Here is a 19284-nt window from a genome sequence, read left to right on the forward strand (position 1 = left end):
TTCAATAAGTGTATGGAAATCAATATGCTGTAATGTAGTTTATGCTATTTTTCTGTTTCCATCTGCTCCCTTCCATTGCATCTTTTTGTGAGTGACAGCATAATAATTGCTGTACCAATTAATGCCCTTCCAATCCAAGTGCATCATTACTGCAAAATAAATGTTTTGCTTTGTAGCAGTTTGTCCTGCTATGAAACTTTGCTTTAGTTATTCCAATCATCTAACAGCAGAAAAGGAAAAGCTGCTTTGTCATCAGTAGCTCAATAGAAGACACTGTATATTCAATATGGAGAGTTGGCAGAATTTTAACCAGTATCAATTCATAAATAGGATAGCAGCAATCATTTATTTTCTGCCTTAAATGAAAGTATCCTTTTTTGCAATAATAGCCACTTAAATGATTTGAGATTGAAGTAAGGGGGATAAAAAAAGGAGGATAAAAAAAAGGGGGATAAAAGCTTCCATCTGAAATAAGCAGTCATAATAATTTAGTTTTTTCCAGTAAGAGTTTCATTTTCCCTTGTGGGCTTTCAGTGCATAGCTACAGTGCATTTCCCACTTTGTCCTGTGTTTTAACAAAAATGCTGCAAAGAATATCAAACGTTGAAGCACTTTGAGATATACTTCCCCATACAAGTGATATCCTCATTACAATTGGTAGACCTGCTTTGGTATAAATAGGATCTTTCACTGCTATTGGGAAAGTCCATAGAGAACACAAATCTAGATTAAAGACTGGTACTAGTTTTGTGAACTTTTCTGGCTCAAGGGCTATATTTATATTGTCCAGTGAGAATTGTGTGAGGAAACAACATAGAACTCACTCCTTCTTACTAATGTTTCATTCCTCAAACATATGTTAGCTAACTGGTTTTTTTCCCGCCTCCTTGCACTATCCTTTGTGCAAGGATTAAGTCTCATCATCTTTGTTTCTGTTTTCCAGACTGTTCTGTTTATTGTGAACAACAGAATTTTCCAATTAATATTTCTAAAAAGAAAAGATTGCTTTACAATGAAATTAGTGATTCACTTTATTTGGTCTTAGCTTGCACTTATTGATTCATAGAAATTTCTTTTGAGCAACCATGTTTTTCTATATGATTTATAGAAACATCTGTAGCAATTACAGAACTCTTGTCCTCATGAAGTCTCAGAGCACTCCCAAGAACAAAACACAGTACCAATAAAATATCCAATTGGCTTAAATTTAATGACTTCAGTTTTGTGCTCATAATCTTGGAAATGAAAATGTCAAATTTTATTTTCAAAATTAAATTTATTATTATGTAGAAAAATAAAACTGCATTAGAACTACACCCTTTTGTTTGTTCAGAGGTTAAGAAATCCCAGATGAAAGCTTGCTGTGCAGCTGCAAAATCTGTTTCTTTATTTTACCTAATGAGTATCTCATATGAGGTAATTAAAGGCCTGCAACAGAAGCTGAAACACAGGAGTCTCTGGTTCTATTAATTTTTAATCATTGTACTGCAGAAATATAAACTTATATTAGATCTTGTATTAGAAAAGCTTAGTCAGAGGATTTCAAAAGTGGTCCTTCCTCTGGCATGTAAGTAATCCAGTGGCAGTTGCGTTAACCTGTATTTGGTTGCATATTGCTCAGAGGTCATCAATCGCCAAACAAACTGGCACTGGCCTGAGAAACCCTTGCCAATTTTTTACCCTTGGCTTGGCTGCTTGTTCCTGGTCCTCAGCTTTGCCAATACCGTGATTTGTAGGGCTCTTGCAAAAGAGATGAACAAAGTGCTTCAGTCTACAAAACAGTCTTTCCGTCGCAATGGCACAACTGAGGGCAGTGAACAGCAGCGTTGGTACAGAGGAGAAAGGGAACATTTTCAGCTGATTTTTTATAGAAAATGCAATGTCGAACCATACCCACAGGCAGAGGGGAATTTTAACACAGGACTTCTACATCAGAGATGAGTGCTCTAACCAAAGAGTATCAGATGAGAATCCCTTGAATTCTTGTATTAGAAAAGTGTGACCTTTATTTCATTTAGAAAAGAAAAAGGTTTGGCACCTGCCTTCAAGTTAAGAATTTGAATTCTGAATCCAAAATGGAGAGAAACATCTTCCAATAAGCAGCAGTAAGGGAGTTTTTAAAGCTTATCCCTGGATCTCTTCTCCTCTTTTTTTTTTTTTTTTTCATTTAGCTGGGTACTGCAAGTTTTCTCTCAGAAGTTGTGATCGATCTACTTATATGTACATCAGTCACCGCTGTTACTAGGAAACCATTGGGTTTTTCCTCTAAAGAATTGTTATAAATAAGCACCATGCCATGAAATAAGATCCTTGTGTATACTGTCTCTGCTTCCAACATAATTAAGATCAGGAAAAATCTAATTTTAGTGTAATTTGCTGGGTTACATTAGATTTTCTTGATGGATCATTCATACCTAATTGCTTTGGACTACAGCTCCATTGCATTCTTTAATCTTGAGAGTAAATTTGAATAAAGGATGAAGTAGGCTGAATAATGCTTATGTTTCCAAGGTCCTGTCCTAGAACAGAAAAAAAAATACATTTCCTCTGTAAACCACATGAAAAAAACCTCTCCCAGTACTATTGGTGTCCTCAGGTCATGAAGTGTGTGTTAATCAAATTCATCTTATGCTGACTTCAGAAGAATTTTAGAGAAGAGTTGGTTTTGTATTCTTGAAAACAGCTGTGGTACAAAAGAGCTGCAAAATCCAGAAACAGCATTCTTCTTCTCTCTTAACCTCTTAGGGCCCAAATATGACTGAAGCCTAAAGTTTAGAAAACTATGAAACTTTAATTCTTTACTTACAAAAACTTCCCCTGTATCTTTAATTTCAAAATCCTTACTGCTGACATAAAGCCTAACTTTGGAGACACTGCAGTACCTAAGATTCCATAAGGCTGATCAGCTGTATGAGTATTAAAACAATATTTAGTAGGAATGCAAATTAAAGAATCTGTTTTAATTTAAAATTGTCAGTATGTGATACACTGAATTTTAATAAAAAGCTGAAAAAAACCCTAAATTTTGGGAATTTACTACTTAGAAATCTTAACCCAGCTTGGAACCATTGGACATTATTTTGCCATGATTATTTTTTTATTCATTTATTGAAATGTATTAGCATCGTTTATTGCTTTTTTAAAAATGTAAGTTGAAAGTAAATATATTGCATAGATCCATTCTTTCCTAAACTCACAAATTCTCTATTACCCGTAGCTTTCTCAACCAATGTTGTCTATTCTTTATGCTATTATTTTTGTAAACTGACATTATACTGTTCAACTTGACATCAACCACATGTCTTAGACCTCTTGGCTTTATTAAGCTTGCCTGAAATTTTTTGGATCTGTGTGCCTCTCTGCTCTTTCACTACATATCCTAGCAGTCAGGAGAGAAGAAGTCACTTTTCCTCATTAACAGCTTTGATTACAGAATGGCTAAAATCAGCCCTTTTGTGAGATTTAGCAGCTACAAATTTTCTTTCAAAGAACAGTACAGGATGTGCTAACATTTGAGGCATATATACAGGAAATGAAAGAGCTGAATTTAATTTCCTTTTTAACCCTAATAGGGTCAAATTCATCTGCATTCTAAGAGACTCTCTTAGTTCCTTAGCTAGAAATTAGTTTAGGGGCTCTCTTCATCACTGTATTAAAGTTGCACTGTTCTACAAAAGTGAATTCAAAATTAATTATATGAGATACAGCATATGACAAAAATAGGCCTGGGTTAGGGAAGTCCCTTGACTGGTAACTTTCTTTACTTCTGGTTGTTGTCACAGGGACTGTTTTAAATTTTTAGGATAAAATACATTAAGAGAATGGAGTTAAATATACCTTGACATATTTTATTTATCTTTATTAGTAATAAAGAGACAAATTTTACATAGGAAATCACACGGCTAATTTAGCCATTCCTTATGGCCCTTAGAATACAATGATTTTAGCTTCTGGGTAAAAAGAAAACGAGGTTTTACATCCTTAGAAGGAAAAATGCCAGATATGGAACACAAAATTAAAACCAATCTTGCAACTTTCTATGTTTAGGTTTGCATTAAATTAGAAACAAAAAACCCTGACAATAACAGTAATGCAAATCCCAAATAAAAGTAAAAAATGAATGAAGGCTTTACTTAATATCGTGGTTAAAACTTGGTCAAAGCAATAAAACCTTTAAACTAATCTCAAACATTATCAGTGCTTTTGCCTTGTTACACTTTAATTCAGTTTGATGCAAAAGCTTTTTGAAGCAGAAAATATTTCAATTTCTTATCTCAGGCAAGTTTTGATAGCCAATGTCGATTTAACCCAGTGAATGAATAGTAAAAATTCATTTAAAAATTCATTCTGTTTGGTTGTGCTATGAAAGGGATTTTTATGACAATTGACATGTCAGTGGGAGTTTAGTTTCTAGTTTTATTGCCTCCAGTGTCACTAAGATGTACCTTTTTTTCTATTTTTCATTTAGTTGAGGTTTTTTACTCTCTTGGTCCGATCATTGCTCTGATAGACTCATGTTCAGGGGAAATCATGATTTTTTTTCATGAGGAAATCAGTAACATGTCACAATCAAACTTTTCCAAATGCAAGTTATGACAAAGTTTTCCCAAATCCGGTGAACATCATTCTTGGTTCCAGCACTACTGGGCCAGTCTAGAAAGCTGCTAACTGTTTTGAAAGATTTCAACATGAGCTATATTCTTTACTGTTTGTGTCTATACCATCGCAGCTATTTTTTTATATCTCTGTGGTTTAAGTTAAAATATGATTTTGCATTCCTACAGATAATACATATCTTAAAGACATTTTTTAAAGCATTACACAGAACCATTTGAAATCCAGGCTTCAATATACATTTCAAAAATAAAAAGACAATATAGGTTGCATGAAGATATATACTTTGGAAGTTTACTTTTTGTTACTAATTAAATCTCAATTTCAAAAGGGTATTCTGAGATAGGAAAATTATCGAGTTACAGAATTAGGTCATAAGAGTCATCTGAGTTTTGTCACTGGCTTTTCACACATGGTTTCCCATCTTGTTAATGGAAATCATGGTTATATGAGATTTACAAGCCCATCTGAAAAAACATCTTGCACGTCCTCTCCCCAACCAGTATTCTGCCATGTGCACCATATTCCACCTCCAGTGCATTTTGAAATGACAATGATGCTGTGTTGACCTGATAAATTTGCATCCTGTTTGAAAGACAGTAAGTACAAGAATCGGCATTTGTGGGACTAATCCCTTTGAAACTTCTGGCATTACTTCTGCCACTTAAGCAGTGCTTCAGATAAAAAAGAGGAGCATTTGTCAGCTCTAACATGACTGAGACTTACAGAGTAGAAAAGATACAGATGTTACACTGAAATTTTAAAAAACTTCTGACCCTAAATTATGCCTGAGTTGGATCTGGGATCTTCTGCCTTTGCCGGGAATCTGTCAACCACTTGTGCCCTCAGTCACAGGAAATTCTGCAGCCCCAGGAGGGCCCAGTGTAGCGTGGCTGCTCTCCAGGTGCCCTGGCACAGTGGGGCTGTATGAACTTCATCCGTCTGAGTCCATGTCGGTGGTGAAAGGCTTCAAGCCCAGTTACATCTTTTGTGTTCATGTCTTCCCTCCCTCCAGGGCACAGCCTCAGCTCAGCAAAGGTGTCCCGGGCACAGACATTTCCCAGCTACCCCTCGGAGCAGGACGAGGAGCACCAGCAGTCCCTCTCGTTGGCCAGCAGCTATGCCTTCAGCTACGGCTCGGGGCTGGTGCAATGACAGCCGGGGGCGTCCGGCTGAGACAGACAGTTAAGCCTGGAGCCTGCCTCCAGGGCCAGGGAGCCACTGGCCCCCTCCACACCCACCATTTGCCGTGAAAACTGATGCCTACCAGCTCCAGCCGGGTCACCGCCAATGCAGAAACCTGGAGAGGCGGCTTCCCTGAAGCAGAGGCTAAGTCTTTATTTATTTATTTTGCCATTCCTTTTGTCAATATGTTCAGAAAGGAGGGGTTTGGGGGGCTGGGGGGAGGGAGGAAGGGGGACATGTTCGTGTTGTGAAAAAGTGGTGGAAACAAATGAAACTGTGTTGGTTGATGTGAAGGTTTCTGCATGACCGGAGAAGGTTCCTTCTGGGGCTCCATCACGATGGCGCATTTGACATTGGGGCCTTCCTTCCCACCTCCACCAGCATGCCAGCCTGTCTTCACCCGTAACCTTTTTAGGTCCTTGCTGCAGCCTACTGATTCCCACTGGAGTCACTGAAATGTCACCAACTCCAGATGCAGCATCAGTGCTCTGGGGGTCACCTTCAGAAGCAAGCAAGTTCACTCACTACTGTAGAGGGTGGTTGGGTGTTTTTTGAGCCAGACACCAACACATACTAGAATATCAGGCTGATATGTTTTGTTGGGAATAGGGTTTGATGTGTTAAGGTAAGGTTATTGCCTGGTCCAGCTCTAATCTTAAATTCCCGGGGCACAAATTCATCGTGTACTAATACCAGTGCAATTCTCGTGATGCCTCTGAGAGCTGTGAATATCCATGTCAGCAGCACAGTCTTGTTCTCAAAGCTGCTGCGATGTCTTCTTATTTGCAAATTATTTAGGTAACCATGCCTGCAAGCCTGACTTTAAAAAGCGGGAAAACTGTTTTTTAGACAAATAAAAGTGGGCCACATCCCCAGCTGGCGACCGCCTGTGCCACAGCTTGGCCAGATATGGTAGAGCTGAGCTCTGGTCTTGTCTTTCTGGTCAGCGTTACTTTGATTTTCTCCGTTTCCTTCTCAAATTTCTGTTTTAAATGCACATTGTATCTTGTATGATCATGTGTCAAGAATCTGTTTACTTTCAAAAGGAGGATGAGTACGTCTCAATGGAAGTTTTCTGTCTTTGGAAGACGTCTTTGAAAAATGAACTGTAGTAGGTGTTTGTAATCAGTAACGAGGGAATAAGTTGGAAGGCATACCTCTAAGTGGGGAAGGAGTTTTATCTATCCTGGACATTTAGATTTTTGTAAGTGTTATCAAACATTTATGTACTCCTCACGATGCCCTGAAATGTTTGAAATTGTGAGGAGAAAAATCTGCCCTCTTGTATGATCTGAGCAGCTTTGTGTTCTGTTCCCAGTGTGAAACAATTGCCATGATTACCAGAGGGATTCATCTCATTGGTTGTTTCTCAGGACAAGTTGAGGAAACGTATCAAGGAGGAGACATGTAGACTCTTTTCCAATGAAACAATAGAGTTTATGTACCATAATTTAACTGAAAAATGCTGTTGGGTTGTTTTATATATGCACATATAGATATATGTATTAAAAGGTATAGAAGAAACTTCTGCTTTTGATTAAACATTTACTGATACAGTATGTTCAGCTTTTCTCCAACCATTTTCCAGGCAAAGAGACCTTGCAGACTTACAGCTTTCTACACCTCAGTGAACAGCTGCTGAATAAAAAAAGCATTGTGATCCGCCTGAGTGGAGCACTTCTACCCCACCACAATCACCATTATTTATTTTTTCCCCTTTTTCCTTGTCTTGTTTGCTACCTCTTTTCCTTCTCGCAGTGCTGCCATACTCAGGAATAGAACAGCTCCCTGCAGAGAGTATTTTGATAAGCTAAAATGAAAAACTGCTCTCCCACGCTGTCAGGGAGCTGTACCTGTGGTGCTCTCTGAGCTGTACCCATCAAGGAAGCTTCATTCACACTTTCATTTAAGAAAAAAATTTGATTGACATTTTGTTTAGGGAAAATTTCCAGTTTGCAAATGTTAAATGAAAAATGTGATATGAAAGGATAGATATCCTGCTGGTGTAATTCTGTTATTCCATGCAGCTTTGCCGAGTATATGCCTTTTGAGGAACTGGTCAGTTATTTTTATTCTTTTGCAACTGGGATTCTTCCACTTGCCCTAAAATTATACATATTTTCTTTAAAACTCCTTGTATTAGGTTTTCAATATGTTCTACAGATTTCAATGCTGTGTCCATTTTCATCTGCGACTTGAATACTGGGCATTTAATAATTACATATTCTACATAGTCCCAAAGTGGGGAAAAGCCTAAACAGAATACCAGAACTGCTTTATAGTTCCACTGCCCATGAACTTTAAGAACTTACCTAAATCCTAAACCTAGTACTTTAACTGTGTTTAGATAAAAAACATAAGATCTATATAATGTGCTCTTTCCATTTCCTGGGGAACGATTGCTGTCTGTGGCTGTCTTCCTATGCAGTACATGAATATTGTGTAGTTATTGAAAATGTAGATGCTATTTTCAAAGAAAACACGAAAAAAATGGAAGGAGGTGGGATTGGCTGTGTATAGCAGCTTTACTGAATATTTTGCTTTAGTTGCAAACCATCCTCTCAACTCATACATTCAGAAAATAACTGTGAGGTCTCATTTTGTAGCAATACACAGAATATTTAACTCCAGGACAAAGCTGGAGAACACAACCAATCAAAAGCATATCTGACTTGTTGGGAACCTATTTCTTGTGGAGACTAAACACAAGCACACTGGAAGTTTAAAATAACGATGCAACTTCACAGTGTCCTGCAACACAGTCTAAGAAAACCTGGCACCTGAAGCACAAAGGTATTCAGCAGCCATTGGATGCTGCCATTAGTGCCATTCCAGAACAGAAGATGATATTGCTGTAACATTAGTGTATTCACATAGCTTCCACAAATGTTCCTCAGAAAAGCTCCATGAGAACCAGGCAGACACTGCACCAACAGTTTGCCAGAAAATTCTGTTTTCATGGAATTGCTTTTATTCCTGGCGTATGCCTGTTGATAATCTAAGTGATGCCCCACTGAGACTACTTGGTACAGCTCCTAGTGTTTCCACCAGAAGGAAAACTGTCTTTTGGAACACATGGTAGAGCTGCCTGCCTAGAGACTACAATGGCCTTTAAATAGACCCAGGGACCCCATGGGACCCTGTTCAAGTCTCGGCTTTCTTCATGTGCAAGGCACACAGATAATACATCTGCTCCTGACCCAAGAGTTGCTCTCTGTTTTCAGCTAATGAGCTGTGAAGAGATGGAGGGCAACAAAATGTCTTCAGTGGTAACCAGGTGCAGCTGGTACAAATGGAACTTAACATTAGTACATTATAAAATAGAAGAAATAAAATAAGGCTCTTTCTCTCACTTCAGTTCTGAGGATGTGTTATGAATATATAACTATAACCATGACTTACATTTTTTAAAAATCACCCTTGATAACAATATACTCGCCTCTATGAACAAATAGCACACAGCGTTACTAAATATAGTTACTAATATATCTTAACTGTGAATATTATAGATTGATGCATGTTGGCACTTTTGATTTTCAAGTCACTTGGTGCAGAAAAGGTGAAATTGAAAGAGACTGGTAATAAATCATCAAATGGTGCTAAGGAACTTGAATAGTCTCATTTTTTAAACAGCTACATGTTGTTATTGATAGTTTAAATCGTCTGTGGTTATATTAATTTAAAACAATTTTATCTGCCTATGTAAAGGAAAAGAAAGAAGAATTTCTTGTTGCATGGAGTTTGCTGTTTTACTGAGTAAATATTTAGGCATTACTCTCTGTGACAGGCTGTGATTCCAGATCCTCACATATATCAAGTCTATGCAAAGTTCTGTTGCTGGGGTTTTTTGCTGGGTTTGTTTTCTTCTTTTTTTTCCACAAAAGCTACAAGTAAAGCTTGAAAATATATTGACAAACCAAAGAAGTTTGTTATACATTGACAATAGCTGCTCTTTTTTGTTTAGAAAAAAGTCTACCATGACATTTTGGGAAAATCCTTCATTTCAAAACACATGCATAGAAATCCTGTTGCAAAGCAGAAAACTCTAATCAAGTTTTGTTCTAGGATAATAGGACTTTGCTAGAAGGAGGGATTGAAATTGAGTATTGGAGGACAAAAGTGTTTTAAAGTGCTCTCTATAGCAATAATTTAAGTACAAAATACAGCCTTCAGGCACCCATTTATTTAGAAGTTGCTACGTGCAGGCAGTCTGTGAAGACCTTTACCTGCTTATGGCAAAGAGGAAAAAAAGATGGGTCATTAATCATATTTCTCTATTGAATTTATCAGAAAATGAATTAACTTCATGCATGTTCAGCTCTCCAGTCAGATGGGCAATGCTATGAGAAGTAGTGGGGTTTTTTGAGATATTTAGTCTCTAGGAATTGACAAAGACCATCAGCCTGTAGCATATAAACCTCTAACTCAGACTTAGCTCACCAGCCACATGTACCAGTTTTCATCTGGTAACCTAGAAACTGCAGGGTGAGAAAATATAAGATTCTTGAATGGCTGTGCTTTTATCATGAAATAATTATTTTTTTATCATGAAAGAATTATTTTCTTCCTAAAAAGGAAGGAGTAATGAATTCCAATTAATCTCTACTTTAGTGTTTAATAAGAGTGTGTTTGTGTTCCTTTTTATACCTGCTGCAAAGGAGTAAGTGTGGTTTTTATCCACACACAGAATACATTGGACAGTGGAGAAAGTGTGAAAAACTGCTGTTTGATTACAAGAACACATCCAACAGCACTGGAAAGTTTCATTTTTCCATACATCATCCAAATAATTGTGACTCTTTCCAAACACACTTATCACACAACATGATCTATTAGAATGTTACATTTTTCATCACAGACTACTGGTCAGTATGCCTGCTTATATTTTGTAAGTAGAGGGTAATGACTGTGCAACACCATTGCAATGGCATAACTTTAAAATCAAAGATTGGATGTAGGGTTGGATATATGAATTCTGCAGTTCTTGCACTCCATGAAGGGTGCTGTGTTTGTTCTTGATAGTGTCAATAAATGCTCTTCCCTTTTTGTTTTAGATAAAAAGGTACAGTATATTGGAAACAAGTATAGGCATGTGGTGGAATGAAAGAAATGTCAAAGAATATTGACTCACTTTTTGTAACAAGAAGTTTGTCTCTCTGTCCAGGTCCTTACAAGACAATAAATGGTTATGGGTGAAGGTGCTGTATATTCAGCAATTGTTTAAATGGCATTATGCTTAGAAACCTAAGTAGTAGAATCTGCTGGTGAATTGGTGCTGTTAAAGAAAATATAAATTTCACCTTCCAGAGATGCTTTTCACATCTTTACGTGCATATGCAGCTCGGCAGATTTTTACAGACACGATTAAAACAGATATGAAAGGAACTGAGGTTTAAGTATGATTAAATATAATTAAAGCATTTTAAAATGTCCATATTGTTATGGATATTGCAAGTTGTAATGGAGACAGTATTTCCTTTTCAACTAAATGCAAGCTCAAAAAATAATGTGCTCCCTAATATGAAGTTAATCTTTTTAAATATCACATTCAAAATCCTAAAGAATTAATTTCATTGGGGTTTTTTGTTTCTTTGTTACAGAAATGCTCATGAGGTTAAATAGATTTACTATGTTCTCTTACAGTCCTGGGGCTGTCAAGTGTATTAATACATTCTACAGTAGATTTTTTCCTGTGAGAATATTTGGCATGAATGAAGTTAATTTTTAATTAGGCTACACATTGTTTTCAGTCTTTTTTTGAAATTTTATGAAAGCAAGACAACAGTGGGCATAGAAAATAGCACAAAATTAATCAGCTCTTTTGGCAATTCCATACCAGTAGCAAAAATAAAGATTTCAGTTAAATATTTATTCTCATCACTGCTCCTATAGTTGCAACAGAATAAATGATGTAAAGTAAAATTATCCTTGTTTGTGTTGGTTGTTGCATTTCCTGAGTTTCAATAGATGACAGGAGATATCCAAAACTGCTTTGTATCAATTGTATGATTTAAGATGGTTGTAAGAAAAAACAGACAATACAGGAAAAAAAAGTGTTATGACTTCTACTAAAGAATGAAACACACTAAGCTTTTATTTCTTTTTACTTCTTTGAAAAGCATCATTATGGTAGAGAATTTTTTAAAAGGAAATGAAAAACAGGGTAAGAAATCAACAAAAATACAAACAGATTCTATAATCTTTAAAAAGATTAGGAGAAATTAACAGACATTTAAGCACACAGCAATGGGCCATGTTGAATGCAAAACAGTTTCCTGGAGCATTTAACTTCTTCTGAATTTATCAGGAGCAGGAAACAATGTTTTGTGTTCAGTCTAACTCATAGCACAGATTTGCTCTACAACAATGGAGTCAGGAGTGCTGGTCTCATTTTCCCTCACCTGGCTGGAATAACAAAGTGCCAGTCTGCCTAACATGCATTATGCAATATAGATGCTTGAAAAATAGTACTTTGCACAATGCACTGTCATTGTTATCACACAGCTTTGTGAAAGTTACTGCAGCCAGCTATTATGAATAATATGATTTCACGGCTGATCAAATTCTGGATAATAAAAGCAACATCTGCATTTATGTTGCATAAAAATACATACATAGGTGCTCAACCTTTATTTAGCTAATTACAGAACAATTTGACAGAGTTCTGTGGGAAAGTTCCTCCCATTCTACCATTGTTGGGTAAATTAGAGAAATTTAAAAGAAAATAATAAATATCTGCTTCAGAGTATTATTTCAGAGAGAAAAAGGAATTAATTTTAGTACATGTCAATATTTCTAACAAATTTCTCTCTTCAAATACACATACAGACATCAGCACAAATAGAGAAAGGTATTGGGAAAAAAAAGAAAAAGGAAAGATACTGTGTATTTGTTTGCCTATACCTTAGTGTGATAAGCTATTGATCACTTAAATCATTTTATAAAACTTAGTGGTTAATACTACAAAAGAATTATTTAATGTAACAACCTAGTTGTATAAACTTTTAAGAGAAGTTTTAAATATCCTTTAGAACCACTGAGATTTTTTTTTTCTGAAAATAAAAAGTTCTCTTTTTAAGCAAGCATAAGGTTGGAAGAAATACATCAGCCATTGCTAGTAATTCATATTAGTTATTTTATCTAATTATACCAGCTAACAATGTGGATAGTGTGGAAGTAATAAACGTATTATTCTTTAGAAACTTGTCTTAGATAGCTTTATGCATTTCCTTTGGTATTTCTAACTCAAACATTATGTCCTAAGTTGTATGTAGAGATATATAACTGCAAGACTATAGCACAGATAGTAAGGTAAATCTACAGCTTTACAAATCAAGCCTAATCAGGGCCAAGAAACTAGTCAGAGCAGTGGCACAGTACTGTGGCATGGTGGCAGCCTGCCCCAGTAGTCTCTGAGCTCCCACAGGTGAGGCTATCTCAATGTTCCTGAGAAGAGTTGGCAGACTCATCATGTCTTTATCCCATGGCTATCCAGGTGCTCATCTTCTTCTCATAACTCTTAATGCATTTTACAATTAGAAAAGAACAAAAAAAAAAAGTTATGGGCAAAAGCAGACACAAGGACACTCCTGCTGGAGGAATGTCCTACCAAGCCCTGCAGGCTCTTCTCCATCCTTAAAATATGAGTTGTTTCTGTGCCGCTTCAGGGAGCAAGGGAGAGGGGGGTTATGTCTGATGCAGGTTGGGGGAGAACTGGGCCAGGGTCTCCCATTTCCTAGCTGATTTGGCAGATAGGGTGCTGGATGAACCAGCATTTCATGTGATAGTGAAAAGCCTGATCCATTTTAGTGTTTTGAAGACTACTGTGGGTCTCTAGCTTTGGGGTGGAACCTTTTGCACTAGATATCAAAGGGACTGTGACCACCCTGAGCCCACATACCCTGACACAACACCCCAGCAAAGCAGGTTATGAAGGCAGCCCAGAACAGTTCCCCAGGAATATGTGAGTGTTGGAAAGGTCTTTTAAGTTGCCTTACTTACACCTCAAATAATACAGTCTGAGAACTTGATGTATAGCTTCTACTCCTGGGGACTGCAGCCTAAAAGAACATTTTAGCACCTATCTTGTAGACAGACAGAGCTGGTTTTGGAAGTAGCCCTTAGTATCAGGCTTACAAAGCTATTTAGGGGGTTAACTCTTATTGAGTATCTCAGCTTTAAAGGAAATAAGTCTAGGAGTACTAGAGAGGGAGTACTCACTGAGGCAGAGCTTCAACTACTGTAAATAAATACTATTGATTTGAACTTTCACATAGCTTAATAACAGAGTAGATTTAAAGGAGCATGATGCACATAAGATTTAAAAAAATCAGAGTCCTGGTGCCCTGGCATCTTTATGATTGCAAAAAATCCTCATCATCTCTTAAAAAAGAAAAAAAAAAGAAAAAAAAAAAAGAAAAAAACCCTAGACATTAATTTGGTAGTGAAATCAATCCTCTGAACAATCCCCTAAATCTGACATCTTTTCTTTTTCTGAAGTAAGGTTTCTTATTTGGATCTCTCATGAGCAAACAGATGCTGGTAGCACCTATACTTTAACTGTTCTGCCTGCTTTGTTGCCTTAGTCCTCTCCTCCTGTCCCCTAGTCCTGGGGAGGAGGCAGGTGGTAAAGCTGCACAGCACAGTTAGAACAAGCTATTTCTGAGTGTTCTTGAAAAAAATTAGGGGCCTAACAGAAAAGGTGGCTGGGAATTTAGGGCAGGTGCAGGTCAGAAAGAGGACTACCCTGCCAAATGTAGGAGTTTGGAGTCCAGCTTCTTGTGTTCCTTGGTGGGTCCAGCCCTTAAAGCAGTCTGTTTCCTCACAGACTTATTGTTTTATCCCAAGGTGCACAGCCATGGGAGAGCAGAAGACAAGCAGAAAGAGCAGTATCATGAATATATTAGTGTCAGAGAAGCTCTTTAAGGTAAAGGAATGTATCTGAAATGAAAAAAAGAAGATAACAGGTTCTAATTTTCACCTCCTTTCATAAACTGTGAGTTTCTTATTCATCCTGTTTATCCAAACTGGTGATTGTCTTTCCTACATTCAGAAGTCTTTCTCAAAGAGATGTGAGTTTACACCCTTTAAAGGCGGTAGTCGTACTGAATTGTCCTTTAAACATTGAACTCAAATGTTTACCTTTTTGACCCAGCATAAAAGATTAATTTTATTTTTATGGAAAAGGTTTTACTTTTCTTTAATCTCAGATTTTCATTTTCCAGTCACACAGAAGGCAGTTACCCTAGAATACCCTTAAAGGTGTTCAAGACTCGGGTTTTTAATGACAATATGTTTTACTATATTTCTTTCATTTCATCAAGGTTTCTAAGACCTTAAAACAATCACAGAGTTATTTTGCAGTTTAGATAGTATGTTGAGCTGGTTACTTTCCATAGTTATGTCATTCTGCTTCCTTGATTTATTTCCTCTCTCTTAAGTATTTGATCGAATGGTACAGCATGAAATAGCACAGTAATTGTTCAAAATAAAATTTCCAAATTATAGTTGATGAAGTTTATTCAAAAGAAATGAAAAAATTTCCAAAAGGATAGGACAAATCTGTGGTAAATATTGAAACTAAACAGCAATAAACAATAGTTTGTACTATTTTACACCAGAAAGTCTACTTATATAATCCAAACAGCAAACAAACTCTTGCTGGGTGCCATTCTGACAGATTTATAAAATATTTAAAGAGTTTTAATATTGCATTTCAAATTGAACTTTTGGAAGTTTCTCTTGTGTGTAGCTTACTAGTTTTTAAACCAATGAGAATATCGATACATTTTGGGTTGTTTTGGTTTTGGTTTTAAATTGTATCAGTCTCTTGTTCAGCTGCTGTTCACTGATATTACTATGGTCCAAAAATGAAGCTGTTGTTTTGGGTCTGTTTTTTGAAAAAAAAAATAATATATTGTTCTTATTATGCTATGTGTGATGTGATTTTCACTGTGGATTATCCTGTTAGAAGTAATATGTCTGCAGAATTTGAATTAAAACAGATTAAATACCTGCAAAGGTACGCACTACAGATTTTGTTTTCTTCCTGAAATCTCAAAAATAAGCAATTGTTTTGAAAAGACAAGCTAAAAGTGCCAAGAGGGAAAAATAAGGGCATTACCAGAAATAATCAAAACAGTCTGGTATTCCAGGTACTTAACTTCAACCTCTCCCCCTTTTTTTTTTTACCCTCAGTAAAGTAGGAATGTATTTTGATTGTCTCTATAACCAGTGAAACAATACCATCTTCTCAGCTTATGGATATTTCTGTGTCAGGATTCCAACTGAGAACCTCTGTGTAATCAAATCCATTGCATTATCATTTTGACATTTTAATATCAATGGGATCATAAGAAATGACCCAATGCTAAAAGGTTTTATTTGTAAAGCTGTGTACAACTTAGAATTATCTGCTATGACATTTGATAACTCAGGAAATAAACCAACTTATTAGTAGTACAGTTTTGTGTATCCTCATCAACTTCACATGCAAGCATTTATATATCTTAAAACCTTCAGTAAGTGAAATTAAAAAACAAAAAACATCCCTTGCAGTGTGTCCTTGTTCGGGAGTACACAAAACCAAAATAAGGTGTTTTCTAATGGCATATGAAATTGTAAACAATGTAAGTCTTCAGTGATAAGTTGAAAGGACACTTTAGTTTAGGATTTTAGGTTTTTAGCTGAATGACGCTATTATTGCTCAAATAGCGAAGAGAAGCCTTGTGTCCATGTTATTCTCAGAAGAACCTAGACTCCTATTTTACTGTGCATGTGAAGAAAGCTTTCCATTGGAGAAGGCAATGCAAAATGTGCTTTTCTCTGTCAGCTTCCTTTCTAACCAGCTGAGTAGAAATGGTATCTGATTTGTAGGCAGACTTATGATGCCTCCACCACTAGCCCCTGTCAAAAAAAAATAAAAACAAACAAACAAACAAACAAAACCACACCATATCCAGCAACACTTTTAAGTACACTTCAAGAGAAAAGGAGAATCAAGCATAGGTGGGCCAGGCACACAGTTTGTAGTATGCAGACATATATGATTATCAGCCATCTTGGTAACATCTTCATTTACTGGGATCCTGTCCTCAGTAATTCAGCAGATTTGTAAAAGGCCAAAAGATGTGTAGATCCTAATTCTCAGGTCTGCCTTCTAGTTCTGTTTCTTTAAGGATTAAATTTTATTTGTCTGTTTGTTCAATTTCTGTGTGATTTCTTCTGTATTTTTCAGCAGAATATATACATATGCACACATACAACTACATATGTATGTGTATTGTTTTGTAAATGTTCTCAGTCATGCTTTTTTCTGCTTTGCATCATTTATTCATATACCTTCCATGTTCTCATTTATTTTTTGTGCAACTAAACCTTATAATAAATTATTAAATATAGCCTAAAAGTGACAGAGTCTTCATGTTTTATTTTCTTCTGGGCATGAGGGGAGATGTGGACGGGACTGAGGGAGGGAGAGAGGAAAGCAGGGGCTACACTTCTATTCCATCCCCAGATAGAAAACACTGAAATAACTGTGATGAGTGGCAAGAAGTCTGTAAAACCACACAGCTGTCAGATACCAAGCTTCTGTGCATACTTTTAAATCTAGGTTCAAGGAGCTCTGATATATTTGCTTTTGTCAGCTGAATAGTACTGTTTGCCCAGCAGCAAAATAACACCTTCTGTGTGGAAAATCATGGGTATTTATTATTCTATAGAGCTCTCAATTTGAGATGCAAGAATCATGGACATAGACAACATCAAGCACATTTTCTTTCTCACCCTGTCACATAAGCTCCTCATACACATAGATTTCTCAGACTGAATTAACTTTATGTAAACATATGCAGCTCCTCTCTGCACATCAGAGCTGTTCTAAAATTGATACTTAAGAGTTCACCTACTGCGTAAAAATGTTTAAATTGTAGAAGTGCAAATAATCTCTAATTCTGCATATGAATCAAAGGATACATTAATGCTGCAGGCTGCAATACAACACTGACACACCTGGAATAGCCTGGCCCAGATGGACTGGACAGCCAAAGCAGCCCAGGCAGTGCTCAGCACAGTCAGTTTGACCTTCCACATCTTGCTGGTGCAAAGAAAATAAAGTCTTTGCTGCAAATAAAAGGCTTGTGCTTTGATTACTTCATTCTTAAGAAAGAACCTAATGGTCTTTTCTTATGTTTGTGTGAGGCATTTCTGTAGTTAACTTAAATCTCTGTCTACTCGAGTGATGATTCTTCTCCTCTTCCTTCTGTCCTACTATGCATGCCATGCAAATTGGATCTCCTATAACTGTTAGCAGGCTAGCAGAACATTAAAAAGAAAAAAAAAAGGTTGAAGTACTTTTCTCAACCATCAATATTTTTTTTTTTTGTCTTCTTGTTTTCTATGAATACATTTCAGATTCAAGTCATATGAAAAAAAGAAGTTACAATTTGAATATATTTCCCAGCTGTCCTGCATCAGGTCCCTGGTAAAGCACCAGTGAAATGCTCCCTTCCCCTCGCATCCACACTTCAGGTACCGACGCAGTCACTCCTACATCAGTCTTATGACAACCTAATGTGACAGTGCCTGGGTGAACTGACATGGCAGGAAAGGTGGTTTCTGAAGCACTTTGATTGCTGGATGAAAAGCTTCATCCTGGTAAAACAGTGACCCAGCAGTTAGAATGAGAAAAATAGGCTTTATAAGGACATATTGGCAGTGGAGCTTACCACCAGCTCATACAGGAGTGAGATCTGAGAGAAAATAGGTGGAAAGCCAGTCTCATATACACTGTGAGAATAGCATCATTTCCATAAACACAACATAACTTAGGGCATGGAAGGGACAAGGCAGAAGCAGTGAAATGGACTCCTATCTCTCCTCTTTTAAATTTCAGGGCTTTAATAGGGTTATTAAGGGGGAAAGAAAAGACTCAGAGTTCCAAAGTATTGATTGTTGCAACACAAAAAGAAAGGAGAAGCAGTGAAACAGCTGTCCCAAAGAATTATGTTGAAGCTGAACTGGAAGAAATAGATAAGACAAAGGTTATCATAGCATACAATTTTTTGCTTCAGTTTTACAAGTAGTGACTTGAGGACAGAAGACATTAATAACACACAAATAATAGAAAAGCTATCAAATCAAAAGGGGTAATTTGTTAATAACACGGAACAGAGTAGAATCTCTAAATGTACCTGTAAAGCATTGAAAAGTATTCATCAAAAATAATGAATAGCAGTAATCATACTTTGAAATCTTCAATTTTTCCTATTTATATATTTTAAGATTACTATAAGATTCAGGGGATATAAAGAGCAAATACAGAAGAGAAAGGTCTTAATAAATATACAGTACGAAACATGAGTAACTCCATCTCAACAGGTGACCTTACCCAGGTCTGAATAGAGTACAAAATTTTTGATAAGGCCTCTATGATCCTCTTCCTCTTCTTTCTGAAGATATACACTTAGTCAGAAACTCCCTCAGAAA

General features: G+C 36.6%; 2 protein-coding genes across 3 annotated transcripts in view; one reads left to right on the forward strand and one right to left on the reverse strand.

The window, feature by feature from the left end:
* Positions 1–17210, forward strand: part of DOK6 (docking protein 6) — a 265261-nt gene extending 248051 nt beyond the window's left edge. For both annotated transcript variants that reach the window (XM_064657745.1, XM_064657736.1), the window contains one exon: positions 5630–17210. In XM_064657745.1, the coding sequence (XP_064513815.1) occupies positions 5630–5803 (174 nt within the window). In that variant the 3' untranslated portion in view covers positions 5804–17210. The remainder of the gene's footprint in view (positions 1–5629) is intronic.
* A 1720-nt stretch (positions 17211–18930) lies between these two features.
* The window catches only part of CD226 (CD226 molecule), a 44474-nt gene continuing 44120 nt past the window's right edge, over positions 18931–19284 (reverse strand). Inside the window, 1 exon segment of the mRNA XM_064674505.1 lies at positions 18931–18989. Coding sequence (XP_064530575.1) covers positions 18931–18989 — 59 coding nt within the window.

Source organism: Pseudopipra pipra, chromosome 1 (assembly GCF_036250125.1).
Source record: "Pseudopipra pipra isolate bDixPip1 chromosome 1, bDixPip1.hap1, whole genome shotgun sequence".
Lineage (NCBI taxonomy): Eukaryota > Metazoa > Chordata > Aves > Passeriformes > Pipridae > Pseudopipra > Pseudopipra pipra.